The sequence below is a fragment of the Aulostomus chinensis genome, chromosome 19 (genome assembly GCF_037954235.1).
Source record: "Aulostomus chinensis isolate RoL2024-O1b breed Wild chromosome 19, RoL_Achi_v1.0, whole genome shotgun sequence".
NCBI lineage: Eukaryota > Metazoa > Chordata > Actinopteri > Syngnathiformes > Aulostomidae > Aulostomus > Aulostomus chinensis.
This window is the reverse complement of record NC_141338.1, coordinates 11,293,128-11,319,479: the sequence shown is the minus strand read 5'-3', so window position 1 is coordinate 11,319,479 and position 26,352 is coordinate 11,293,128. Positions and strand designations below refer to the sequence as shown.

The window sequence follows — 26,352 nt, the reverse complement described above, 5'->3', positions numbered from 1 at the left end:
TATGCTGCTACTACACTTGTGCACACACCCTTCAGGTAAGGACAAAGAAAGTCCTGTTTACATGGGATTATGTCATTCTTATTTGTCTGTTAAACTGTGTAAACTCACCCTGAGGTGATGGATTCGTCAACAGCAAACTTGTTTGTCCCACGAGAAGACATTTGTCTTGCAGCCTGACAAAAACAGAGGAGCATCTGCACATATCCTTTCATTAATTTTCAATAAAGTGCCAACAGCAAACCAAAACATGGACATTTGTCATCCGTGATTTGAGAGCACACGCCAAACCTGCTAAACATCATGGGAAGTATGATTCCTGTTGGGATTTTTTTTAGATTGTGTCCGCATTTACATTGAATTTTAGCTTGAATTTAGTGTAAATTGCACACATGCAACATTTAACTTATTGAATATAACTGAGTATACTCAATTACAATGTTGAGGTATTTGTATTTTATTTGAGCGCCTGCATATGAGGGGACTTTTATTCAAATGCTGTAGTCATCGCCTCATCAATTATCTGAATCAACTGAATCAGTAACTGTAGAAAACGCTTATGCAAAGAAAAACAAACAAAAAAAACTGATGAAGATGATGTACTTTCAAATTCAAAGCCTGACAACTTCGAGAATCAGAAAAGACAAAGCACAGAATTACAATATGACCTTTAGAGGTCAGCGATTCGCTTACTGAACATGTTCAAGCACTAGAATACACAAATGTTATACTCATGTATATACTCAGTATTTAACGCTTGTCTAATTTTACTTATAATTTAGAATTTACAAGGAAAGGAGTTGCGTATTTCTTCCATATGAGACTTTCTCTTTAATGTGCAATGAAAGCTCTTCTGACTGGACACATAAGAATGAAATTATGAGGAAACAGGCAAACAATGCTGTTTGTTTTATGTTCATTTTACATTTTACTTCCGGTGTTTTGGTAAGATGAAGGTGGTTATTGTTTATTTTACATGGTTTTTGCTTTTATTTTGCCATCTTTTCCGTGCTGCAGCTGATGTTGGCCCCCAGTCACTGGAGAGTCTGTGGCGATGTTGGTTAACGTGGCGCTGAGAGCTTGGCTCTCCTTCTGTTGGTAAGATTTGGACTCATTGATTTTGGTATTGAGATGCAGCAGCCTGGCGATTGGTGCATCACTGCAGCAGGAGCTAGAGTGCATGTTCGTGGCTGTGGGCTCTTTTATTGAAGTTCAGCTGCATTTATATCAAAGCGTGTAGCCAGGGGTCACATTGAGCGTTGTCAGCAGGACTGTGAGGGGAGGACTCACTCTTGCCAGCAGAATCCGAAGAACAGCAGAAAGAATTATTCAAAATGACTGTCCCATGCAATTGGAATTTTTTTTTTACCCTTAAATAACCCCTTAGAGAGGGGAATTTTTGCTGAGTCCAAAATGTGTTGCACATATGGAACCTCAACAAAGCCTCAGTTTTCACGTTATGATAAACATGTTAGACATGCAACAGGAAGCATGTGCAAGCAGACTGTGATTACAGAGCAGACAATGGCACCTGCAGCCAACGTGTGTGCTTTAAAGAAAGATCGAGCACCATTAACCCCTCTGGACTTACCAGACTCTCCGAGCAAGCAGGGGACAGATAAAATCATGAGAGGGAACATGTCTAAAACTTGGAACCTCCAACCTAAAAGCATTTTTGGGTGAACTATTGGCTCGAGAGCCTTTACGCTGATAGAAAGGAAACTGATGCCAGATCATGTCAAACTGTGTCAGCCACCTAAGAACACACGAGAACAGGTGAGTCACATGCTCACATGAAGGTTAAAGTTGGGTTTAGCAAATATTTAGAAAATTAGATTGCTGCTGGTCGTATAGGAGGTTATCATGATTATAGCGGTGCTCACTGAAGAATCTTTAATCGTCCAATTATGGCTTTGCCATGACACAACCCCTCGAACATCTTCCTACACTGCCTCCCGCTGGCGAATCTTAAATTGATAAACAAATTAATATCCATCCATCCCTTTTCTTCCACTTATCCTGTTAAGGATAAGCCAGCGGCTACGGGCAAGAGGTGGGTTTCACCCTGGACAGGTCACCAGTCCATTGCAGGGCCAGCACATAGAGACAGACAACCATTCACACTCACAGCCACACCTACTGTCAATTTAGAGTATCAATCAGCCTCGTCCCCTCTTGATGTCTTTGGACTGTGGGAGGAAGCTGGAGTACCAGAGAGAACCCACACAGGAACAGGGAGAACATGCAGACTCCACACAGAAAGATCCCGTGATGGAGCCAGGACTCAAACCCAGAACCTTCTTGCTATGATGTGTAAGAACTAACCACTGCACCACCGTGCTGCCATAAATAAATATAATCTATGTATTTTACCCATCACATTTAGGGAAAGGTCATGAGGTCATGAGGTCATTAGGCTCAACCTTTCATGAAATGGCTCCTTGATGTCAGCTTTGATGTTACAGTGATGTGCTATGAAAAAAAATTCCATTCCTTCATTCTTTGATCACAGTCTGATGAAAACCTGACAATCAAAATCTGACATCACATTATGACCTCAAAAAGCAGCATCTGTCCTGTTCCTATATTAAGGAACATTTGCTCAAGGTTTACCATCGCAGACAAGCAACTGACAGCAAACTCATCAAGCAATCTAGAATATTATTTTGGAATACCTGAACGATGTCTTTCCTTTGGAATTTCCTGGATAGAGTTATGGATGCAGTTCATCCATTCCTCTGCTGTGCCTCCACGTCTGTTCAGGACAACCCTGATGACGATGAGGTAAGTCACAGCTCCGTCTGAACGATTCATTGCTCTTCTTTATTTCTTCAGCATATTTACATAGTGATGTTCATCATCTCACTGCTGAATTTTTTTGGGGGGTTGAAAACAGATGAACGCCCCTGTGGATGGGAACGCCACCTCTGATGTGATTAAGAACACCCCTGTTGATGATCACGTCAGCTGTGATGTGAACCCTACGACTGACGAGAACCCAAATGTTGAAAGGAACGCCACTTCTGAGGAGAACAAGGACTCCCCCATTGATGATAACGTCACCTGTGATGTGAACCCTACGACTGACGAGAACCCCAATGTTGAAAGGAACGCCACTTCTGAGGAGAACAAGGACACCCCCGTTGATGATAACGTCAACGGTGATGTGAACCCTACGACTGACGAGAACCCCAATGTTGAAAGGAACGCCACTTCTGAGGAGAACAAGGACTCCCCCGTTGATGATAACGTCAGCTGTGATGTGAACCCTACGACTGACGAGAACCCCAATGTTGAAACGAACGCCATTTCTGAGGAGAACAAGGACTCCCCCGTTGATGATAACGTCAGCTGTGATGTGAACCCTACGACTGACGAGAACCCCAATGTTGACAGGAACGCCACTGCTGAGGAGAACAAGGACTCCCCCGTTGATGATAACGTCAACGGTGATGTGAACCCTTTTGATGACGAGAACCCCAACGTTGACAGGAACGCCACTTCTGTTGAGAACACCCCAGTTGATGATAACCTCACTGGTGACGTGAACCCCACTAATGATGAGAAAGACGGTAAGAATTGAAACTCAAATACACAAAAACATTAATCAGAGATCCACTGAGTACAAAACTACAGACAGAGACACGTGTCATTGAAATATTGCTTTGATGTCTTTCAGTGGAGGAGGACAGTGATGGAGAGGACCATGGCTCCTCCACAGGGCCCACCCAGGTGCCTCTTGAACCAGACCACTGCGGTGATAAGGTAGGACTGCTGATCCAGAAGAAATCCGTGGCAACAGTTTTATTTTCAATTGCCTGTCAGTGTGCTAACTGTCCTCTGCATGTCCATGTACCAGGTGGAGCCCATGGACCCTGCCTTTCGAGTGTTCCTGAGCCATCAGGACAGGTTTTTGGGAAAACTCTGCCAGCTGAAAGCTAGCCTGAGTGATATGGTGGCTGACCAAGAAGATCTGCACCATCTTTAAACTGGTCCAGAAGAATTAGCCGCCGCCCTGCAGTCCCTCAACTCCACCCTCGGGTGCAGCCCCTCGCTTGTCAGGCCACTATTCCCCTCATGGTCAGACATGAGCTGCTACAGTGCCCTGCACCAGTGTGGCCTGACTACAGATGGGCCTGCCATGGTTCAGGATCTGGACTGCTTTGAACCGTCCCTACTTTGATGACCCGGGCCATCTCTGGGCTGCTCTTCTCCAGGCAATGAAAAAATAAAGGATTCAAATGTACTAAATATGTCGATGTGTAGTGACGTGTTACTGTGTGTTGAAAAAAGTTTTTTTTAAAAATCTGAAATCATTAAAAATCCACTTTGGGTCATGTTTTGAAAAATCACTTTACATCCGAAGATAAAAGTTATCAACTGGTGGGTCAGACTTGAGTTTTGACCTCCAAGACTGAGGCTTTGACTTGGACTTGAGACCATGGCCCTGACAGACCCCCTCGCAGCTCGTCTCTGTTCCAGTCTCACTTGGGAGCCTGCAGACTGCTGTGGAGGATATTTGGGCCAAATCTAAAGCAGTAAAGTGTGTCACCATTGGCCTGAGGGCCTCACACACATCTTTCACTGAGGTTTCGTGAAATAAATTCAACATACAGTTGGGTCACTGTTTGATGTCGCGGGACTGACGAAGAATCTTAAGAAGCTCCAGCAGCAGCAGATTAATTCTCTATTTGCATCCTGATGATATTTTTGTCTCCTGCCCTACTGCTGCATAACTTATGGAGTATATTTGATGGCGCCAGCAGTATACAGTAAGATCATCATGAATAAGCTTCCAGGCCCGCGGCTCAGTTGTGTCTGAGTGATAATACCCATGTGCTAGCGCTATCTGCTGCCCCCTGCGGGCTCAAAGCGGGTACTGAAGATGCACCGGAACACCCCCATCTTTCTCTCCCTCTCTCCCCCCCTCTCTCTCTCTCTAATCTTCTTAATGCAGCCGTGTGTGCACATGTACACGCACAGGCAGCGTCACGCATACACACACCGGCTAAACATGACTGCAAATACGATTGTGTTTAGTTTGGTACACATCAGAAATGAGAGCGCGTGTACTGGTGCTGATGGATCATACGCTGACTGAATAAAAGCATAAATGATTCTTTACTTAAACAAAACTTCAAGTTAATCTGTCTGTTTTTATCTTCTACTGTTGTGAAGAAATTAATATACAGGCCTACATGTATGCATATGAATTTAGTATAACAGACCGAAGCTGTGAAAATAGCCTGATGCGTCTGTCAGGCTCTCACATGCGTCCCTACGCACGCCTCCAACCGCCCACTCTGCTGATGCGTCACGCCGTATTGGCTGCTAAAGATGTCCCCGCACCGTGATTGGCCGCGGCTCTGCTTGCCATTACGTTATGCTTACTCCACACACACAGGCAGCTGGAGAGAGGGAAGACGTAATGGTTTGATTCCCTGTGCACTTGCGATGGTCTCCGTTCTGACATTACTCGGCAAATTCCTCACGGCGGAGGCGCAATGAAGGTACGTGGTTCCGTGCGTGATTGGGGTTTTATTGCGTGCGGTGTCGCCGCTGCTGCTGCAGCTAGAGGCAGGGAATACCTCCATCCTGTGTTTCAGATGCTGCAAGACTTATGCAGCAAATGAGTGTTTATTTTTAACTTGTCCTCGGATGTACACTTACCTTTCCAGCTCTTGTCAAGGTGGTTTTATTCTACGACGAGCGCGCGGAGCAGTAGACAACCTCCCCGTGCGTCTCTTGATAAACACACAGTCTTAATGAGCCTGTTTTGACCTCAGTGTGATAGTTCAGTGGACTAAAGCCGCTGCGGCGACGTCCATTCATCGTCAGGCTGTAATCCGCTCTAATGAGATAGAGACCGCGGCCAGTGAGAGAGTGTTTGGGAGACGTCTCGGTGAGGGGGAGCGAGGATCACCCCTTCAGGTCGGAGCTGTGGAGGTTCCTCTCTGAGGAAGAGGAGGAGGAGGAGGACGAGGATGCAGCAGCGGCGGCGGCAGGATAGAGAGATGGAGAGTTGGAGGTGATGTCATTGGTGCGCTGTCGCTGGTGGCGGCAGGTTTGTGGTGAGAGTCTCGGTGAAAGGTGAGGTAGATGGAGGATCATCATCATCATCATCATCATCATCATCATCATCATCATCATCATCACCTGACAGCTGGAGTGCTGTTGTTGTTGTTGGGGGTTGGATGTTGCTGCTTCCATTGCAGATGAGTTTATTTGATGAGTGTCCTCAGATGTGACAGTCTTCATCACGAGGATGAGGAGGTGTAGGAATAATAGTTGGACGCTCTTATTTGCATACAGTGGTTCCCCCCGAACACACACTCACAGCTAGAGGTACTCGGGTGTACCGAGACGGGGACAAATACTTGTGGCTGGGGTTGCAACCTTTTGATTAACGACTTTTTACCCCTCATTTCACTTCCTATCAGTCAAAATGTGCCCCTCTGCCCTCTTAAGGGGACATTTTCACCATTTTTGAGTGTATAACTTCAATATAAATACTTTTCTTTTTAAGGTTTTTTTTTTTGCTGTTTTGTGTACTTTTACTACAAAATATTACAAAATTCGTGAGTGAGAAAGTTAAACGAGATTCAACTAAATATGTGATTTCAATGTTGGAAGGATTTTCTGAAGCAAAACATTGAAATCTGTGATGGTTGTATTATAAATACATGATAAAAAAAATGGTTTGGTTTTTTTTTGTATTTTGAGCAAATATTTGAGGACGTGAGCTACAGAATGTGTTATTATTTTTTCCTTTCATCTGATCTTCTTGACAAAATTGAAAGCATCTTCTATCAATGTAGTAATTATGATTCTTTTTCTCAGGCATAAAGAGTATTTACGGTAGTATTTTAGGCTGTACTTGTACCTCTAAAGGTTTGTGCGACTGCCTAAATATGAGCAGGGAAATGTCCTTCAGCTGTACCTGGGGAATCCCTGCCCCCCCCCCCCCCCCCCTCCCCTTTACTCTGCATACAAATGATATTTCTACAGTTGCAGTCTGTATTGATTACTCCTAATTAAAAAGGTTTTGCTCTGGACAACAAGCTCATAAAATGCCAGGGACTGAATGTGCCAGCAGTATTTGAAGCCAAGCGAAACGTAACCCTGAAACTATTAACAGCAAATCATTTACTTTTTATGGATGCTTCTCAGAATATGACCTGAGTTGGATTGTTGATGAGAGACGTCTCGCTGCAGCGGTTCATTTTCCAGGGTTACATTATAAGTCTCCGCGTCCCACGAACAAAATGGATGGGACCTCTTTTTTATTGACTAATCTGGTTTGAAGTGAAAAGCAGCTTTTCTGCCCGTCTGAAGCTTTGCTGCTGGTTCACCAAACCTCTATTCCAGCCCGCTGGGTCGTCATTTATTCGAAATGAGACTTCTGGGAAAGATGTCTGATGGTAAACACCGACTCCAGAGGGTTTTCCTCACAGTTAAACACTCGGGTTTTCATGTTTTAGGATGCGGCGGTCAATATCTGTTTTAACATACTGCATCCAAAATATTCACCAGGATAAATCCTCATCCGCCTTTCAAGCGAAGTTTGTAAATCTCTACAGCTTCAAATACTCTGAGTGTTTGTGTGTATATACTTATACACTTTCATTATCATTCATTAATGAATTAATATCAAACTGACAACCCTGTGATATTTTAACCTTCTGGATGAAGAGATTTACAGGATCAGCCTGGTTGTCTTATTGTTCAAGAGTTTCATTAAACAAAAACTGACCTTATTAGCTGATTATTTTCTCTATAACTCATTTCTAACCTGAATTTCCAAAAAGTCTACAATATTTCTTGACTTTTAATGTAACAGATCCATAACGTCACTCAACTTTAATTTTTGAAATTGCTCTATTTTTCTACTTCATCTTTAAAAAAAAAAACAGCAAATTATTCAGTGTTTAGATGCTTTAAACCCCGACAGACATGAAACATTCAGGTCACTTTATGTTCATGACCGTGTCTCCTTGTTTTCCTCATTCCAGACTTGAGTATCGGCCTCCGCATGACCCATTTAGACCCCAAATAGGGTCTTCATCCCATCTGGTTAGACTTGGTTCAGTTTTTCACATCATCAAAAGCTAATTTTATCAGGTCAGATCATTGCTGGTGCACACGAGGCCTAAACATTCTTGATTTAAATCTTTAACATCCACAGCAGCAGCAGCGGCAGCAGCAGCCTCGCTAATTATTCCGTCAAGTGACTCGACTCCCGTGTAAGGAAGGCTGCGTTTAACATTTTACCAGCTGAACATCAGGTCAAGTTTATGCCACGGGCAAATACTTCAAGTTGTCATGCGTCGTGGTTTTATTGTGCACATAAAGAGAGCGTCTATCAGAGTAAATGGAGGTGCTTCCATTAGCCAGAGGTCTCGAACTCAGATTCAGCCCGCCCGGCAATTTCCTGTAGCCCTTCCCATCACATCCAATCATAGTGACATAGCTTTTTAGTATTAGTATTATTATTGATGTTGTAGTCTTTCATCAGCATCTGTCTGTGTTCTATTTGGCTTGTGGATAAAGAGGAGTCGGAGGGAAGCTAACTTTGTTCCTAGTTCACTTACAAAACACCAAAATGTCTCATCCAAAAGCTACAGAACAAGTAAATCCTTGAATTGGACAGTTTTTGTTGGAATAAAGTGACCCTCTTGACACAGGAGAGGCCAGTCTGTGGTTCCTGGGTATTTGGAGTGTGCATGAGACATTTAATAGAAATATGTTGGGAACTGTTAGGTGGTTAACAATCTTGCAGAAGATTTTTCTCTGTATTTTGTCAAGCAAATGATAATTATGGAGTTAAAATGCCGCAAAATATCAGTGGAAGGCGTGAAAGGTGGACCGGCACAAGCACACCTTCCTCTTTCTCACCCTGACTCCACATATAGAGCCTCGTTCTGGTTACATAACGAATCCCTAAGCAGATGGGTGAGGTCAGATCACAGGGTGTTTGTGACAAGTCCGAGTCGGAGAGCCGCATTAAAAGGAGATGCGGCAGGACCCTGTGAATTCCATTGTTTTGTGCGTGGAGCCACAGAGGGCTCACATTATGCTCATGTCAGCTATTGATTCCACAGGCTGGAAAACGGAGGAAGAGGAACAGAAGACATATTCTCTCCTCCTCGACCTCCCCTCCCTCCTCCCCTCATCAGTATGCTCCAAGGAGCTGCCGTCACGCCATCTTTGCTCCGGCCAGTTGCAGTGGTCAGCAAACACATCTGGCTGGTTCTCTCTCTCTCTCTCTCTCTCTCTCTCTCTGCTGGAGGCACTCAAATAAACTTTATCGCACTAACTTCTTTCCTCAGGGAGTCTAAAAGACGTCCACGCTGAACTGTGCAACTGCTCTCTTCTGCTATGCCGATCGTTTGTTTATCAGATTGTAGGAAATAATGAAGTGACTGAGAAATGTAAGCCGCAGCTCCCTGTGGAGAACGTCAGTTAGAGGAGCTTTTAGAGGCTACTTCTGTCTAATTATCTGTAACCTGGTAGCTTCTTAAAGAGCACTCTCAAACATGCGCTGGTCATTAGCTCTCTGCTCTTTCCCGTCCTCGTCTCCCAACCCAAAGGACAATCTGCCAGAGCCATTTTTGGCACAATGAAGTAAATATGATACGGTAGAAATCAATATGAATAATAGCTGCAAGCGGTGATAAGTGGGCCAAGTGTCCAGCGGAGCAGTCACCATGGTAACTTGATTTGATCATCTTAAAAGCGGGGTTGTGAGACCTGATAGCAAGTTCTATGTGAAAGCACCAAAGATCAGTTGCATCTGAGATACTTGCTTGTTTTGCTCATTGTGGTGTCCTGCAGTGGTAAAAAGTTTTTTTTTTTTTCTGTTTGACCTCATCTTTGATGGACAGTTGGAGTTTAACAGTCAAAAATCGTAGCTGAAGACATTCGTGAGGTTTATTCTTCATAAGACTGGACAAACGTTGTGACCTCTTCGGATTGTATTTTTTTAAATTTCCCTGAAAATGTACGTGGTTGAAATTAACAACACTGGGTGCGATGAACTCAGCTCGGTCATTCCAGAAATTCACCTCTACTTTAGATGCAGAAAGGAAACTTTGTAAAAAAGAAATTGTGAGACCTGCCCTGAGCAGGGTAACATTTTACTACCCATGAGGAATAATAAGGTTAAAAACACCATATGGTGACTATACAGCTTCACCGATTGGCCCTGAAACTTAGCGGTGGAAAGAAAGAAAGAAAAAAAAAACAATACAGCATATTGAAAGGTAAGTGAATGGTTGGAGCATGAAGGCTGTGACCTTCTCAGGCACGTGTAGGTGTGAGTCGTCACGGAGCACCGTGCAACCCCCGGTTGCCTCTGGACCCCTGGAGGTCTCTGTTGAGGAGCGCTGAGGTCATTTAGCTCTAAACGTCCTGTAGCCTGACTACAACAGGATCGCAACGTACAAATATTTGTCTCAAGTTGCCTCAAAAAGGGATGGGGGTCGGAAGAATGTATATCAAGAAATAATTGGAAAGGATACATGACTAGAAAGTCCGAGAGCGAAGCCGTGCTGAAGTTAATGCTTGGCCTCTGGCGAGCGAGCCCCCCTGTCCAGGAAGGAGCGTGCAGCTGCTCCTGATGATGTTATGATTTTCCATGAAATGAAGCTTGGGGATGTCTTCAGGCCGAGACTCTCATCGAAGGTGTGAAGTCTGGAAAAGATCTGACCGTTAGGAGTCCGGTTACTACAGTTTTATGTTCTCTGGTGACATCGGGCGCCGTGGTAACACAGATCAATCAAAATTCTCGGTCTTCACTGTTAGTCATCACCAGGTTCTCAATGTGCCTCTGAGCACGTTTGAGATGGATCAGGTTGGTGTACAAAAAAAAGTTTTTTCCTGTTGCCACCAGGTGGCGCTTTGACTAAACTGCTCTCAAGTGTAAAGAGGTCCTCCTTGGTTGAAACCACAACCCTCCTCCTCCAAGTCTCCGTCATAGTTTTTGCGTAATCGTGCCGACAGACAAAAACACACCACTAAAAACCTCCCTGAAGACACAAATGACGAAACACTTGAGTCCTTATAGCGTGTGTTTAACGCTATTGCTGACGAAGACCTTTATGTCACGTGGGTGCATCAGTGACCTTCCAAGCGTGCGTTCCTGATGTGTTCTGTGACCTCCACAGGCGGGGGCGTCGTCCATGTGGGCGTCATGCTGCGGGCTGCTGAACGAGGTGATGGGCACGGGCACGGTGCGGGCGCAGCAGCCGGGGTTCGGAGCAGGGGCGGGGCCCTTCCGCTTCGCCCCCAGCGCTGGGTACTCCACCTACCCCCCCACCAGCTCAGGGAGCGCCGGACAGCTGTGCAAGGCCTGCGGACTGGCCTTCTCTGTCTTCAGACGCAAGGTAAACCTCACAGCGTGTTGGATTATTGTACCACACTGACGATCCCTTTGCTCACAGACCCTGGTCCCCTGGGTCCTAACCTGCCTGACTGTAATGTGCAATATTGAACTGGATAAATAAAACTCTTTGTCATGTTCCCATTATGCACCATATAAACGCTGAGAACATTTGACCTCCATCTCATCACTAAACCGGCGTGGCAAGCCTGGGAACATGCTGGGGTAATCCCTCACAGTCAACATTTACCAGCTTTTATCAGAATTATGTAATCATTGCGTGCACAGAGCAGGGACTCATCTTTCACGGTGCATTTAAGGAAACACTGACATCCATAATTACTGAGACACATTCTGAACAATGCCAGCTCTTTCTAAGCAAAACCTCTGAAGTGATTCGTGGTTTGAAGAACCCAGAGGTGCAGGATGTAGTATTTCAGTGGGTGAACACAATGTTTTTTATTTCCTAACGTAGTAAAGTCAATGTTGAGATTCCTTATATACAAGTAGAAGTACATACTCATATAAGAGATGACAGCCACACAAAACACTCATGAGTAAAGCAAAGCATGCAAAGGTTTAAGGCTCAGCGTGTTGATGGAAAATGAATCGAATGATCAGAGCAATATGAACCGTAACAAAAGGAGAAATGTACAAAAAACTAAACGGTAACCAGGGGGAAGAAATCAACAATTATGATTCATGGCAGTTTTTTGTACTCAATTTCTAAGAAAGCTATGAAAGGTTGTTATATTTTGATACTTTTTCATAAAACAATAAATGTTTGTCCCTCTCAGTTCCGATCTTCTTTAACTCCAAGTACACAGTTGAAAAGCTTAGTTGCTTTCTTTTGATTGTTAAAGGAGATTGAATACGTCGGTTAGCCTAGCGTAGCATTGATACTAGGAGTAGTTTCAATGGCTCCGTCCAAAAACTAAAAGCCTTCTAGTGTTTCTTGTTTATTTATTCAGCACTAAAACAAGCTGCTGGTACATGCGGGGTTATGTGCTGGACTATTTCTTGTCCTGGAGCAGCAATGTCCTCCTTGTCATCACCCTGATGTTGCCAGGCAACCAGTGAAGATTACTGCACCCAGCCAAGACAGAAGATGTTGGACTATTCCTTTAATGGGACCAAAGAAATAGACTGCAAAAAATGATGTTTTAATGCGTTGAAAGTATAAAATCTGATTTTCATGCTGCAAACCTGCCTGGAAGGTTTGGTGGTTTGCTTTGGAAGGGGATCCACAGCATTTAAAATTAGACCCCATTTATAGTTGATGTGACAATAACGCCAGAGCCTTGCAGCAGTCTGCGCCATCTTTATTCACGCTGGCATTTCCAGGGTCCCTGCACAGCAGCACATGTCAGAGTTTAATAGCAGAGTGTATCTGTCTGGAAGCCAGACGCGTTCACGCGCGATGAAAAGGCCGTAGTGCCCTGCTTCCTGTTTGCCCGCTGCCTCCGATAGCTCTATCCTCTGCCACACACACCAGTCTGTCAGCAGCAAACTCCCTGGACATGCACATTTGTGTGTCAGTGTGATATTTTCATTGGAGGAAAAAAAAACACACACACCAGAGGATTAACAACAAATAGTGGAAGTGTGAAAATGTTTGTCTGGTGTACCAGACCTCATTTGTGCGTAAGTGATAAGAACATGTTTACAGCCGTGGTCGACCTCCTTTCCTGCCTGTTTGAAGTGTCAATCTACTCCGCAGCTCGGTATCAGGAGACAGTTAAGCTCATGAAATGTCAGACATCACCAGGAGCCACAGAATATTTCTCTTTTCTTTGCTCTTTCCTGAAATATAAGTGAACGCACAAATTATTGACCACTTTATCAAGTGTTGGCTCCGTCTGCATGATTGATGAATGCGGTATTTAAATCAATGTCATAATGGTATTACAATCGCTAACGGTTCATTTCATTATCATTTCCTCTGTGTCATGGTCATTTATGAAGCTGTGATACATTCAAAATTTCTTCATTTTTCAGACTCACAACCCAAAACCCCATCAGCTGCATTTCACCGTTGCTCAACATCAGACAAAAATCCTCACACACATAGAAAAAAGCTCATCTTTTAATTACTGTTTGTGAGAAAATATTTATTTAAACAAAATCATTTCTCTCTGTTTCCTCTCCAACATCACATGCTGTGTCATTTTCATTCAGTCCATATTTAATTTTCTTCAGTTTAATTCATTTTGAACCAACTCAGAACCAGTCTCACATCAAGATGTTGAGAGTTCTGACTGGATTTGAGTCGACTGCCATAAAGGTACACGTCAGTCGTTTCCCTGAGCAGCAGGATTTGTCCTCGGATTCGAATATTATAGAGTGTAAAGTCACTCTCTGTTCTGAATGAAATCAAACTCTTTGATTTGAGCTGAAACAAACTTAAAGCACCTTGGGGACTGAAGTTGGTGGCCATGGGGTTCTGTTAGCTTCAGGCTAAATATACATAGCTGGCTCTTTCTGCATTCTGGAGTAACAAAGAAGTGATGCTGGAGGGAAACATGTCTCCATGAGCTCAAGATACCTATTTAAAAGTACTTGAAAGGCAAAACACTCTTTGTTAGTTTCTCTTTTACTCCCTGTTGCTCCCCGGGCGCTACACGGCGTGTGTGTGTGCTCACTGTGTGTGCATGTTCTCCAGGGATGCGTACGAATCCAGAGTTTGAATCTGCACTCTGGGATTAGTAGAGCATCCCCCCAAAAAAGTAACCAGTTAATTATACTCTCCTATTTAGAGATGATGAAACATACAGCTTATTAAAGTATGGGGCTGTAAATTGAATTCATCTGGTTGCTGGTTAAAAGAATAGCTGATGACATCAGGTTTATTTGAATCTCTCCTCCTTCAACAGCACATCTGCTGCGATTGTAAGAAGAGTTTCTGCGCCCTGTGTTCGGTACTTCAGGAGAACCTGCGGTGCTGCACGACCTGCCACCTCCTGCGGGGCACGGCCTTTCAGAGGCCGCGGCTCATGCAGCTGCGAGTAAAAGACCTGCGGCAGTACCTGCTGCTGCGTAACATCCCCACCGACACATGCAGAGAGAAGGAGGACCTGGTGGACCTGGTGCTGTGTCATCAGGGGACGAGGGAGACCCCTAGAGCAGTGGTGGAAGAGGAGGACGAGGAGGACGAGGAAGAGGAGGAGGACACACATGAGGAGGAGGAAGATGAAGGGGGAGATGACACAGACAGTCTGCACTCAGCCGGTGCTTCGCCGCCCTCCCCCACAGGCTCCACCTCTGAACAGTCGGTTGTCTCCGCCTCTCAGGGAGTCGTGCTCAGCCCAAGTGGCAGCTCAGGGACCACCAGCCAGGTTTGGCAGCTTGTACACATGAAAACACACATCTGATGTTCAGAGCAGAGTAGCGTGCCGCGCACGTTCGCGGATTTACAGACGCCGCGCTTTCACATCTGGCCTCATTCTATCGCAGATAATTAATTTCAAAGGAGAAATCAACTTGTTTACAAGTTTGGTTTGAAGTTAGGAGAGTCTTCCCCAAACGAACAAGCAACCTAACCCCGTTTAATGTGTCTTGACATGTCAGTTCACTGATATTCGTATTTCTTTGCCTCTTGCTTTGTTTGAATGGACTGTTAGTCCCCGAAATTACTACTTACTTGTGTCTCCGTTGACACTGAAAAGCCCCAGATCTACCTTCAGCGGTCAGCTATCCATGTGACAGTAGCATGTGTGAGTGAGTGTGTGTGTGTGTGTGTGTGTGTGTGTGTGTGTGTGTGTGTGTGTGTGTGTGTGTGTGTGTGTGTGTGTGTGTGCAGAACCTACAACCCAGCCAGCAATTCAGCTTAAGCCCTTTGCCTTTTTTTAGGTCTGTTACGTCGGCTGAGTCAGTTACGTAACCAGCACACGGAGTGAGAACTCCCTGCAGGAACACAGCTGCAACACAAACACCACCACCACCCCCACCCCCCCACATCTCCTGAGATCATCTCTCAGCGGGATTTTCCCTCATCTGTGTTTATGCACACATAGGTGTAGCGTAGCCAGACCAGAGCGTCTGAAACGTTATTAAATGTATTTAAAAAATGGCAACAACAAAAAAAGTCTCGGTGTAGAAACTCAGCTCAGAGATTTTCTAGAGCTGCTGCATCAGTGGCCCTGATCCTCTCAGGATGTCTCACTCTCACCAACATTTACATGACAATTAAGTTACACATCAACTTCCTACACATAACTATGCACGGTCCTCACCGCACGCCACGTAAAACAAGACAATACAAATACATAAAGCAGCAAAACTTTTCCAAATTGTGACATCATTGATGATGTCAGTAAGAGCCTCCAATCAGGAAGTGTGGTTATCACCTTTAACTGAGCGAAGAATGGAGCTTGTTCGCCATCTCGGGATTGGTTGCTGTTACATTGTCATCTGTGATTTTTTTTTTATTTTTTCCGTTCCAACTAGATCTTCCATTTCATATTGATTTCTTGACTCATTTTAGTATCTCATTTCCAAAACACAGTATACAATAAACTTCCTCACAGTACTTCTCCACATTCAACAAGCGAACAGGAGCAGGAAAAAGAAAACCTTCTAAAAACCCGCCCCTTTCTTGATAATGACGTAAATTCCCTTTCATCTTCACGTAGCAGGAATGCTGGTTTATGCTGGCGTTCGCTCTTCGGTTCCAAAGTAAGTGAAGCGCAGAGACAACTTCAACTTTGGGTTGGTCAGTAGCTGTTGAACATTTGGGGTTTTTTATTCTCCTGAACTGTTGCAATGAAAAGTGAGCCATGAACATCTCTATGATTGCATTTAGAAATAGCAGCTTTATGGCATTGAGATTTGCTCTCTCTGAGTACTTTCTAGTACTTTTACATTTTGGAAATGGCTGAATGAAACCATCAAGCGATGAAAGACACTTTGCGCTCTGGAGAGGACCGGTACTCTGCGTGAATGAGGGCTGCTGCTCATGTTTTTGTCTCTGAGGAATCTAGTTGAGGGGAAAAGCATGACGTCTGGGCGACGGCAGGCATCTCACACCGCGACGCTGACGGATACATTATTAACACGGCACATCCAACGTCTGCTGGAATGCTCCGGTGAAGCGGAGAGAGAGATGAGAAAGAGTCGGGTTTTCATGGTGCACACACATTCTGTGCTCCAGTGTGTAATGCATCGCTTTCAGCCCTTTACCGGCTATCTTTTGTCAAGAAGATAAAACAATAAAAAGACGATATCCTCACTTCAAAGAACACAAATGGCCGGGATAATACAGAGCTATACACTCATATCAAACACTTTCTGTGGCTCCATTTATTCTCTTTTCATCCAGCAAATTCCTGACCTCCACCTTCAAAGGGAATAATTAACTGCTGAGTTAAAAGAAGCTGCAAAATGAACAAGGGGGCGTGTATAAACGTCTATTTTTTTTTTACCAGACTACCAAGCAGCTGCATGTGAAGAATTAAATCGTAGATGGCCGTGGGGTCATTTCATCATGATGCTGAAAGTCATATTCCACTGAGGAAATTAGAACTTGTAATAAGGTTGAGAACATAGTGATAGTGTTGAATGAAAGTGAAGGACAAAAATTTATTCTAAAGGAACACACCAACTTTTTTGAGTGATGTGCTTATTGTCTATCCTCCCCAGGTCCAGACAAGAAGATAGATACCCTTCTCTCCTCTGAGTGCTGAGCTGGTTGCGAGTTAGCTTAGCATACTGAATGGTAGTGAATGGGAAGGGTTAGCACAACCCTCGATCTTTATCAAATATACTTTTCTCCCAACTCTTTGTGCCGGCGTTAACATAGTAAGGATTGTGCCGGGTTTTTGTTACGATATGATGATGTAAACTCCGTAATTTTCAAATCATAGTCAGAACTACTTTGTCGACCAGGTGCAGTGATATGACGCAGCGCCTCAATGTAACTTGGGATGACAAAACTCAAAATTTGTTGAAGACTAGAACACTGTCTCTTTCTACTAATCATGGTCGACTTTGAACGAGAGTATGTGGGGGAGAACTCCTGGACAAACCCAGATCCTGAACCTTAGCTATTTATATTCTTTAGATAGAAGTATGTTAACTAGCGGTCATCTGTGGGTCTCTGATGCACACCCAGAGGAGGGAAGGGTATCTGTCTTCTTGTCTGGCTCTGGAGGGATGGCTTATTAGTGTATTTCACAAAAACCTTGCATGCTCCTGTAACAAGTAGAAGTCATACAGAATAGAAGGTGCATCAAAGTCATGTTACTGCACTTAATTTGACTTTGACACGTTTTTTTGTTGAGAGTTGAAACTTATGCCAGTGTGTTGATCTCTCCTTCGGCAGGAGCAGGATGATACTCCAACAGCGTCCCTTTTGAATCTGGATCCTTCTGAAAACATCATAGAGGTACCACACGTGCGCACGCGCACACACACACACACACACACACATACACATTAATAGTCTTTATACTGGAAGCACCAACATCATTGTTGTGCAATGAGGCTTTCAGGAGCAGCTGCTGCTGATTTACTGAACACGGCTCCATTTCCTGTGTGTGGACTGTAGGTCAGTCCAGCGACGCAAAGAAGGATCAGGGCCTCGCTGTCTGATCTGGACAATGAAGAAGCGATCGAAAACCTCTCGGTCCGACAGCTGAAAGAGATTCTTGCCAGGAACTTTGTCAATTACTCGGGCTGCTGCGAAAAGTGGGAGCTTTTGGAGCGAGTCCATCGACTCTACAGAGAAAATGAGCAGAACAGAAAATCCAGTAGGCATTTTTTTTTGTTTATTGTTTTTGCATCATAAAGAAGTTATATGTGGTCTTTTTAGTGTATCAAATGTGCCCTATTTCTCTTTTTTTCCCCTGCAGTGGAGAATGTGAGCATAACCGCAGGTAACTCTCTTTGACTACATCTCTCAGGTTTTGAAATGTGACATCGCCTCCAGTTAAGAAAAAGTATTACCTTGCTGCTTCAGCGAGGTCATAGCAGCAAATTCACTGTTTCCTACACTAATACACTTTGTTTTTTATCACCGCCCGTTCTGATCTATAAAGTGGTTGCATACCCTCCACCTCTCTGCAACAGTGGAGTTGGAGGTAAGATGTTTTTATAAAAAAAAATAGCACTCCATCTCTCCATTGCACATTTCACACGTCTCATAGTGATGAAGAGCAAAAGCATGCGGCGACAGATTCCCCCCCTCGCTGTTGAGTCATCTTGTATGTTATCACTGGTGTTTCCACATTGTGTTTCTTCTCCCGTATGCTCATCTCATTTAATTATGAATGACAGCTCCTCATCCTTTCATGATACAGTCTCTAAGAGCTTTTACCTCCTGATAACCCGTCATATTAGTGCAGCAGCAGCAGCAGCATGTCTCCATCAGGTGTAATTACATTGTCAAGCTTCCTCGACACACACTCATGTTGACATAAAGGGCTCGAGGATCTTATTAGCTCACTTAATGGTCAGATGTGTAGGGACAGCGGACGGCCTACAGCTCTATCGGCTTGTCCCGTCTCACATGACGAGGCGAGCCTGTCGGCGATCGAGCGTTTAGCTCCTTGAGGTTTTTTGTGGCGTCGGTTTCTTCGATAACATAAGAGTGCATCGTGTCAATTGAAGCACATCAAGAGATTTTATTGAATTGAACGTAGTTTTTTTTTTTCCCCATAAATTTCAATTTATAATCCTGATTTCAAAGTTGTAAATCACAGCTGGCCTCAGGGGCTCTGAAGACCCTCAATTTGAGTGATTTCAGAGGGATAAAACGGCAGAAATCTCAGAAAGGAGACATGAAATCGATGCTGCAAGTACGCAGCTCATCAACAAAGTCAAAATTAATACATTTGATTAAAACAGTTCTGATACATGTCGGTGCAAGTGGGCGTACGTCCCCCTGTCCACCCTGGAGACTTGGAGGCGTGTGGGGAAACAGAACAGAGGGGTAACAAATGTCATGAACACTAAACAGCGGTGTTATGGAAATGTTTTCAATATCAATATCTTGCAATACTTGGAATACTTTGACGGGACAGTATTTACTAATTGATATCCATTTTCACAAGAGGAAAATTACGTGATTCAAAACTATATTATCACTCTCTGATTTTAGTTTTCAGGCCCTTGAACATTTTCACCCAATCAAAACTGTTAAATAGAAACTTTTACAACATAAAAAATGAACCGCAACTTGGACAGTTACTCGTCAGGTATTGAAATTTTGGATTGAATAATGAGACATCGTTCAATACTCCATCGTTGTGAACCATTTTGATGGTGCCATAACTATGTTAGGTTGATACGCAGCCCCAGAAATCAGTACATGAAAATAAAATGTACCAAAAAACAAAAACAAAGTCCTGTCTCTCAAAGGTAAAAGTTTTTTTTAAGTAGGATTTAATTGAAATATGAACTTGTTCTTATTAACATTTGTGCTTAGCTGAGCCAGCACAGTACCGGCCCTTCTACTTCTGTTTCTGACTGTGAAGGCTTAGCGCTGACTCATCACGCCGTGGCCGCTACACTTGGCAAACAAACACCTAAGGTCCATTCAATAGAGGCTCTGCAGCTTTTGTCACATGATCTCCAACAGTAGGTGGAGCTTCCTCAGCGTTGTAGATGGACTGATTTCCTTTTTCTTTTGCGTAGCGCTTGAAAGTGAAGGCTGGGGTGGAATAACGTTGATCACAGGTTCTATCAGCTGTGTTTTCTTACTGTCTAACCGCTTCCACCAGTTTGATGCTGGATTCTGTCAGACGAACATCTCAGTAGAATTAAGTTGAACTTGAAAGGCATTGAGCTTGGCGGAGTTGAGATGCACAGAGACGAATCGCTGACCGGATAGTGATGTGCGGCGTGGTTATGATGCTTCTTTTAAGTGCGTCACTGACTCTTTACATTATGTAAATGCGGCTGCAGAGATCTGCTGGAACTGAAAATAACTTCTGTATCCACAGATGGTGTCAAAGCTCAGCTGGCTTCTGATGAAAACCTGTGTCGCATCTGCATGGACGCCATAATCGACTGCGTGCTGCTGGAATGTGGTCACATGGTAACCTGCACCAAATGTGGCAAGAGGATGAGCGAGTGCCCCATCTGCAGGCAGTATGTAGTCCGGGCCGTGCACGTCTTCAAGTCCTAAAACTCTGTGTGCCAGAGCAGCCTCCCCCTCCCCCCTCCCCGCTCCCCAGGGCGTGCACGTGATGGGCCCGAGCACTGACGATGAATTGCTGTGCATGACGTCTCCAAGGGTCCAAGGTTGCAGCAGGTGGTCCCAGGCTTTGAAGCCAGACTGTTGCCTCTGGCTTACCGTGGTTTGCCCCCACCCCCCACCCACCATCAACCCTCTGAACTAACTCTGCCCCTCCTCTCCGGGTAGGCCCGCCGTGAGCTGCATCCGGACACTTTCTCTCCGCCCCTACCCCAGACATCACTTTCTACTGTCCATCCTCTGTTTCAGTTACAAGATCAGATTTTAGAGACAGGAGAGAAGGCGGTCTCACGGATACTTGAAGAGGATCAGAGTGGAGGAGAGAAAAATGTCAGATCCCAGGGTTCGAGTCAGTATGGTTTACACAGTCATGACACATGACACCGTATTATCTCCCTCAGTGTTCTTTAGGATGTGCAATATCAGAAAAAAAAAAAGAGACTAACCAACGTGTGTTTTTAGAAAATGTCTTCAAATTCATCGGAATATCATCGTCCCATCTAACACGCAAGAGGGTGTAAGATGCCAAATAAAAAGCCAGATTTTCATTTCAACAGTACATGCATCTCATAACCAGCCAGCGTGGTGTGATAGCTGACTCTCGGTCTCCAGGTTCTCAATTGCAGTTTGGGAAAATAAAGTGTGTTTGCCTTTTAACTGCTGCACTACATTCCTGTTAACATCTGACTCAATGTCCTTTCACCAGCTTTTCCCAGAGATTCTGTTCACGTTCAAAGACAGCGGCGAAACTACTGCATTCGTGTGTAGTATCTATGCAGGTCTTTTCATCTCAGAAGAAATAATGTACTTTACTCTTGGCTACATTTATCCGACAGTTTTAGTCACTTTGCAAATTCATATTTTTGCACATATAATGTTCTGATATTGATGGAATGATTGATGGAATTATTTCTTCAATCCGTCATCAAATCGACAGAAAACATTTTCACTGAGAGAACTCGAGGTAGCACCTCTCATTATTTTTTGAATTTTATGAAGGAAAAAAAAAAACTAAATGGAGAAAGTGATAATTCCATTATTCCATAAGCTAACTGCAGTTGCATGAACATAACATGAATATGACGGGGTTAATTTTTCCTCATTGAGTTCCTCTAAATTTAATTACATTTTGTGATCGATGCAGGATTTTCGTTTCTAAGAGCACTTTTTTGAAAAGACGTTAGTAAATCGGAAGGTTACCGGTTCGACCCCAGACTCCTCCGGAGGGCGCGTCACTGATGAGACGCCACCGACGCGCAGTTTGAGCGCTGATCAAAATACAGCTCATTCAAAGGTGCATTTTGATACATAAAAATCTCCAGCACCACTGGCAGGAATGGTGAACGACTTCACTGATCCCCGCCCTGGAGGAGAACTATGAGATGCTTCTGGGAAAAGCTCCTAATTAGACCTTGAGTCGAGATTATTTATGAGTCTATGTTTCTAAGACTGAGTCCTCTTTTAATTTTCGACAAACATCCACCGAGCAATACCATTTGTCGTGTCCATTACAGTGGAATCTTAGGTAGGTAACAGGTGCTACTTCCTCTGGTCTTAGTTTAACGTAACCTTTTTGTCATTGTGCTGGAGGCGTCCTTCCAAATGTCCATCAACCAGTGAGAGACAGAGGAAGCCTGGTTTCGTTATGCAAACATTGTCTCGTTTTCTGGTCATGAGATCCACTCTACTCAGATGTCACTAAATATGTGTGTACAGTATGCCTGTGGTAAAGAAAAAAAAAAAGACAAGCTGAACTGCTCTTACTGTAACTGTAATGCATATATAGCTTTTATTGTTGTTTACCGATATGTTATTAAATGTATATTTTTCCATTGACTTGGGAGAAGACGTAACACCATTCGAATAAGTACAGAGGCTGAAGAAGAAGAAAAAGAGTATTTTCCGAATGTATTTCGGCTGGTTTTTGCTCAGACGAGTCCTTCTGGTTGTGTCCTTCTTACCATTAAAATTGTGTCATGGTCTGTTTTTTGCTTTGCAGCATTTTTGTTGTGTTCTGCTTCAGATCCAAACCTGACACTGTCACCATGCACTGTAATGATCACTGTAACTGTTTGTTGATGTTGCTGCTGCTGCTGCTGCTGCTGTTTCTCAACGATGTCATTCATGGGCAGCTACGCCATTAATCAGAGTAGGACTTTTATCATGAGCACTCATAACCCTGGATCTTTATATTTTGGAATTTTGAACCTTTTTATTTTGGTAATCAAAAGAAAGTGATTTATTAGATTCAATAAAACTCAGTACAACAAAGCAAAGTAAAAACCTGCTCCTCGTTTTTGTAACGAATGACGTGAGAGTCCGTTAATTCTAAGGTAGCACAGCGACTGGAGTGTAAATGGCGGTTTCACATGTTCATACTAATCGTATTCTAATGACTAATTATAATCCTGATAGTAGGGACACCAAATTACAAGTACAGGAAATACAGCAGATGCAGAATTTCTTGTATTTTTTTCTTTTTCAGTAGCTTCTACGTCCAGCGACACAGAGACTCCAAATCAGACTCAGTTAGTAGGAAAGGTTTTTACTGCATTTTCTTGCCTCCTGTATTTTTTTATGAATATTTTGGTCTAAATTGCATTTTTAATGTTGCATAGCTTACTGCAAAATTCATATCACTGTTATTGCATTTTGTTGCCTCTTGTATATTTCAGTCCAAAGACCATTGTTTATCATACACTGCAAAATGAAGGTTTGGGGTTTTTTTTTTTTCTTTTTCTTTTTTCAGTCACTTCCATGTCATGTGACCCAGGGACTCTAATTCACCTGCAGTTATTCACTGGAGATGGGAGACGACTCTTTTTACTGCTTCTTTTATTGCCTCTTTTATTTTAAATGAATATCTTCGTGTAAAATACTTCCTTTGGTGTCAGTTATCAGCACTCGACCAGAAATATAGGACACAGCTCTTTTTCATGCCCTCAGTGACCTCCTTTATTTCATATCAACGTTTGAATCCAAATGTCATTGTTTCTTTCACTTATTGCAAAGATCATCTTTGTTTATATATATATATATACTGTGTATATACTGTATATATGTATATATATAGCTGCCATGTTATTTACAGTACAATCGTCTCATTTGTCTTTAAAAACAAAACTCACACGAAGCTCCATATTGAAAATGAATTTAATATCTCAAAGGCTGATTTAGCTTTTCGTAGAGTTTTTACATGTACACTATGTACAGATAGAACATTTATAGCCACAGACTAAGAATATCATGGAGACGTGGTGGTTAACCTTTAACAACATGAACTTATAAAAAAAACAAAAAAAACAAGTAACAAAATATTCTTAAGACTAAGTTTTGTTTTAAGAGATCCAAAAAAAAAAAAAAAGGCAACTCTATCAAATGACTGGACTGATTATTTTAGGCAAGTTCCAATAGTACTTTTAATCCCGTGACGATAAAAAGGCGTAAGAACATTATTTAACTTAAAACACCTACAACTGTAATGTTTAAGAAACAAATTATACAAAGAAAACCAGTGTTTAGTGACAAGGAATAAAGAAGTAAGAAAATCCATCTTTGCCAAAAATATCTGTACAAACTGTCATACTTTTACTACCAAAACAGACTGACGGGGCCTCGTACGTCATCTGGCTATAAAATACATTTCTTTCAATGGGTTTCTCAAAATGGTGGCCACTTCGGAGATGGACTGGATATGTTTTCAATAAAATATGAGTGCAAGTAATTCAGTCTTCAAATCAAATACAGCATTTCTTCACAAGGCCGAAGAGACTGACTAACAACCTCTCCGCCGTGACACTTGGCAAACACCGAATTAAGTCAGTACGGCGTAGGAGTAAAAATATCTTCAAATTTGAACACCTGATGAGTAAATCTCCAAGTTGCAGCCGAATTAAATTCAAAAACATTTTAGTAAACTGGTTCATATTTTCATGTTTGTTTGTTTTTTCAATGTGTGAAAATACCATGGAGCAGACTTGTCCGATGACGTAACGTCTGTCTCCTTTATTTTGCTACAATGGTTTTAAACTGATTTTGCTTAAAAAAAAAAAAAAGTAAATAAATAAAAGTATCAAGGACTCATATTTTACCAGTATTTTCCAAGACTTCTCCACGACTTTGAGGACAATTTGCAGGACGAAAATATGCGAATGGTTCGACGCAACATAAACATCTATAAAAACAAAAGAGGTTCTTTTTTCTTTCTTTAACTGAGCACAGACACGCAGGTATTTGTTATGTATATTTCAGTGACGTTTCATAAGTTTTCCGGACCAATTATTATATTTCAAGATGGTTTCCATGCCAAATTCCATTACTTTTGTGAGGTTTTCAGGACTGTACAAATCCCGAGTACCGTTCAGGAACCAGTATTGAAGCGAAGGTATTGGTTAAAGTTCTAGTAATGAACTTTTCTGGAAAAAAACATTCTCTTTTCAATACTAAATATGGAGTTAAACTAACGGCAGGAGTAAACAGATGCTTTTTTTCCCGTTTTGCTGCATGCATCCCCTCTCAAAGAAGGTGTCGTACTTAAAAAACAGTGATCGTGAGTCAGACACACCCTTGTATGCAGGCGTATGTTAACATAACCCAGGAGCTGGTAGTACGGAACATTTAGCATTGAAAAAATATAATGTGTATAGTATAGTGCACGTGTGAATACATTCATGTATTCAAATAACACGAGGTATCTTATACCTCAACTAAACTGTGTACAATCTAAACCAAATGCACAGGACCTTCGTCCAATCAGAAACAGCACTGGCACTGAACAGAATTAAATATAAAAACACCCACATAAACACTAACAATCTACCTACACTTTGACAACAAATTATTAGAACTTTGCCTCTCAAAAATGAAGAGCTTTACAATATTTCTGATTGATTATCAATTCCAATAATATGATACTGTACACTGGTGCATTCAATACTGCACATAAAAGTATGAAACACTTTCTGATACAAAAATAGTACTCTATAATGCAGTAAAAGTTCACATTGGAACTAAAAAATAGTCTATGAACACCGAAGGATAATCATGATACATAAAAGGTCAATATAAAGAAATAAATAACTTATAAACGGGTGCAAAGTTAAAACCAACAACATTTTTGCAATATTGCCTCTAATTTTAACTCCTGGCTCACAGCAGCACATCTTCCCTTTACATCATGTTTTACAGTAACACACAGACACACACTCGCGCGCTCACGCACACCATCCCTCGGTCTGTCTCAGTGGTTTGCAGGAGCAAAGTGCGGTCATGTGCTGCCCCCTTGTGGACAGTAGTTTAACTGCATCTTCATGTCCCCCTAGCTGATCTTCTGCAGTAGTTTCTCTTCTATCAGTTCAAACTGCACGCTGACGGACATTTCTGCTATGAACTGGTCGCATCCTTCCTTGGTGACTTGTTTGCAGTAGCGTAGGTCGATGTGACATATGCTCCCACAGCGTTTAAAATAGGTCAGCGACTGGTCGGTGACCCTGTTGCAGACTGCAGGGAGAAACTGGGTTAGAAGAAAAAGAACAAATGATGCATAACAGGTCACCTGTGCTGCTGCTGTGGTAGACATGGATTCATCAAGCATTTAGGATATTTTAGGACATCAAATCTCATTATGCTGAGCAGCATTTTTGAGATAAATGTGGAGGCGGTGGCAGATGTTGACATAATGGCCCTTTTAACATTTAATATCATTCCAGAAAGGAGAGCAGCTGATTATTTTTAGCACTTCAATGATAAATCTATTTGTCTGTAACTTCATACTTGGGGAGCA

The 26,352-nt window shown here is 42.8% G+C and overlaps 3 protein-coding genes and 2 long non-coding RNA genes across 14 annotated transcripts in view; 2 read left to right on the top strand and 3 right to left on the bottom strand.

Moving 5' to 3' along the window:
• The window catches only part of LOC147244033 (uncharacterized), an 8,028-nt gene extending 2,254 nt beyond the window's left edge, over window positions 1-5,774 (bottom strand). Inside the window, exons 1-2 of the long non-coding RNA XR_015110478.1 lie at window positions 5,668-5,774; window positions 109-173 (exon numbers count right to left, since the gene is read on the bottom strand). This is a non-coding gene — a long non-coding RNA (uncharacterized LOC147244033). The remainder of the gene's footprint in view (window positions 1-108; window positions 174-5,667) is intronic.
• Window positions 2,602-4,253, top strand: LOC147244034 (uncharacterized). Of its 2 annotated transcripts, XM_086187219.1 has the most exons (5): window positions 2,602-2,781; window positions 2,894-3,459; window positions 3,550-3,569; window positions 3,677-3,762; window positions 3,857-4,253. In XM_086187219.1, the coding sequence occupies exons 1-5, from the start codon at window positions 2,680-2,682 to the stop codon at window positions 3,983-3,985; spliced, it is 903 nt and encodes a 300-aa protein (XP_086043345.1). In that variant the 5' UTR covers window positions 2,602-2,679; the 3' UTR covers window positions 3,986-4,253. The 2 variants fall into 2 exon arrangements, with proteins under 2 accessions (XP_086043345.1, XP_086043344.1); XM_086187218.1 differs by having other exon boundaries at window positions 2,894-3,569.
• rnf34b (ring finger protein 34b) lies at window positions 5,407-23,515 on the top strand. Of its 3 annotated transcripts, none has more exons than XM_086188257.1 (8): window positions 5,407-5,507; window positions 11,163-11,381; window positions 14,251-14,712; window positions 17,697-17,759; window positions 17,922-18,123; window positions 18,226-18,249; window positions 18,412-18,453; window positions 20,317-23,515. In XM_086188257.1, exons 1-8 carry the CDS (start codon window positions 5,502-5,504, stop codon window positions 20,499-20,501), a joined length of 1,203 nt encoding a protein of 400 aa, XP_086044383.1. In that variant the 5' UTR covers window positions 5,407-5,501; the 3' UTR covers window positions 20,502-23,515. The 3 variants fall into 3 exon arrangements, with proteins under 3 accessions (XP_086044383.1, XP_086044385.1, XP_086044384.1); XM_086188258.1 differs by lacking the exon at window positions 5,407-5,507 and adding an exon at window positions 5,595-6,087; XM_086188259.1 differs by lacking the exon at window positions 18,412-18,453.
• On the bottom strand, window positions 9,927-11,149 carry LOC147244032 (uncharacterized). The gene is made up of 3 exons (XR_015110477.1): window positions 11,121-11,149; window positions 10,518-10,689; window positions 9,927-10,369 (listed from the first exon to the last, which is right to left on the bottom strand). It is a non-coding gene; the product is annotated as an uncharacterized LOC147244032 (long non-coding RNA).
• kdm2bb (lysine (K)-specific demethylase 2Bb) overlaps window positions 23,294-26,352 on the bottom strand; it is a 22,956-nt gene continuing 19,897 nt past the window's right edge. For 6 of the 7 annotated variants that reach the window (XM_086188251.1, XM_086188249.1, XM_086188252.1 and 3 more), the window contains one exon: window positions 23,294-26,069. In XM_086188251.1, the coding sequence (XP_086044377.1) occupies window positions 25,888-26,069 (182 nt within the window). In that variant the 3' untranslated portion in view covers window positions 23,294-25,887. Of the gene's footprint in view, window positions 26,083-26,352 lie in introns of all 7 variants that reach the window. The other variant, XM_086188254.1, reaches the window with a different exon arrangement.

Coding starts and splice junctions, on each gene's coding strand:
- LOC147244034 (XM_086187218.1), top strand. CDS start 2,680: ATGTCTTTCCTTTGGAATTTCCTGGATAGAGTTATGGATGCAGTTCAT. Junction 2,782..2,893: donor ACAACCCTGATGACGATGAG/GTAAGTCACAGC, acceptor GGTTGAAAACAG/ATGAACGCCCCTGTGGATGG. Junction 3,763..3,856: donor CAGACCACTGCGGTGATAAG/GTAGGACTGCTG, acceptor TCCATGTACCAG/GTGGAGCCCATGGACCCTGC.
- rnf34b (XM_086188257.1), top strand. Junction 14,713..17,696: donor GCTCAGGGACCACCAGCCAG/GTTTGGCAGCTT, acceptor CTCCTTCGGCAG/GAGCAGGATGATACTCCAAC. Junction 18,454..20,316: donor CTGCAACAGTGGAGTTGGAG/GTAAGATGTTTT, acceptor CTGTATCCACAG/ATGGTGTCAAAGCTCAGCTG.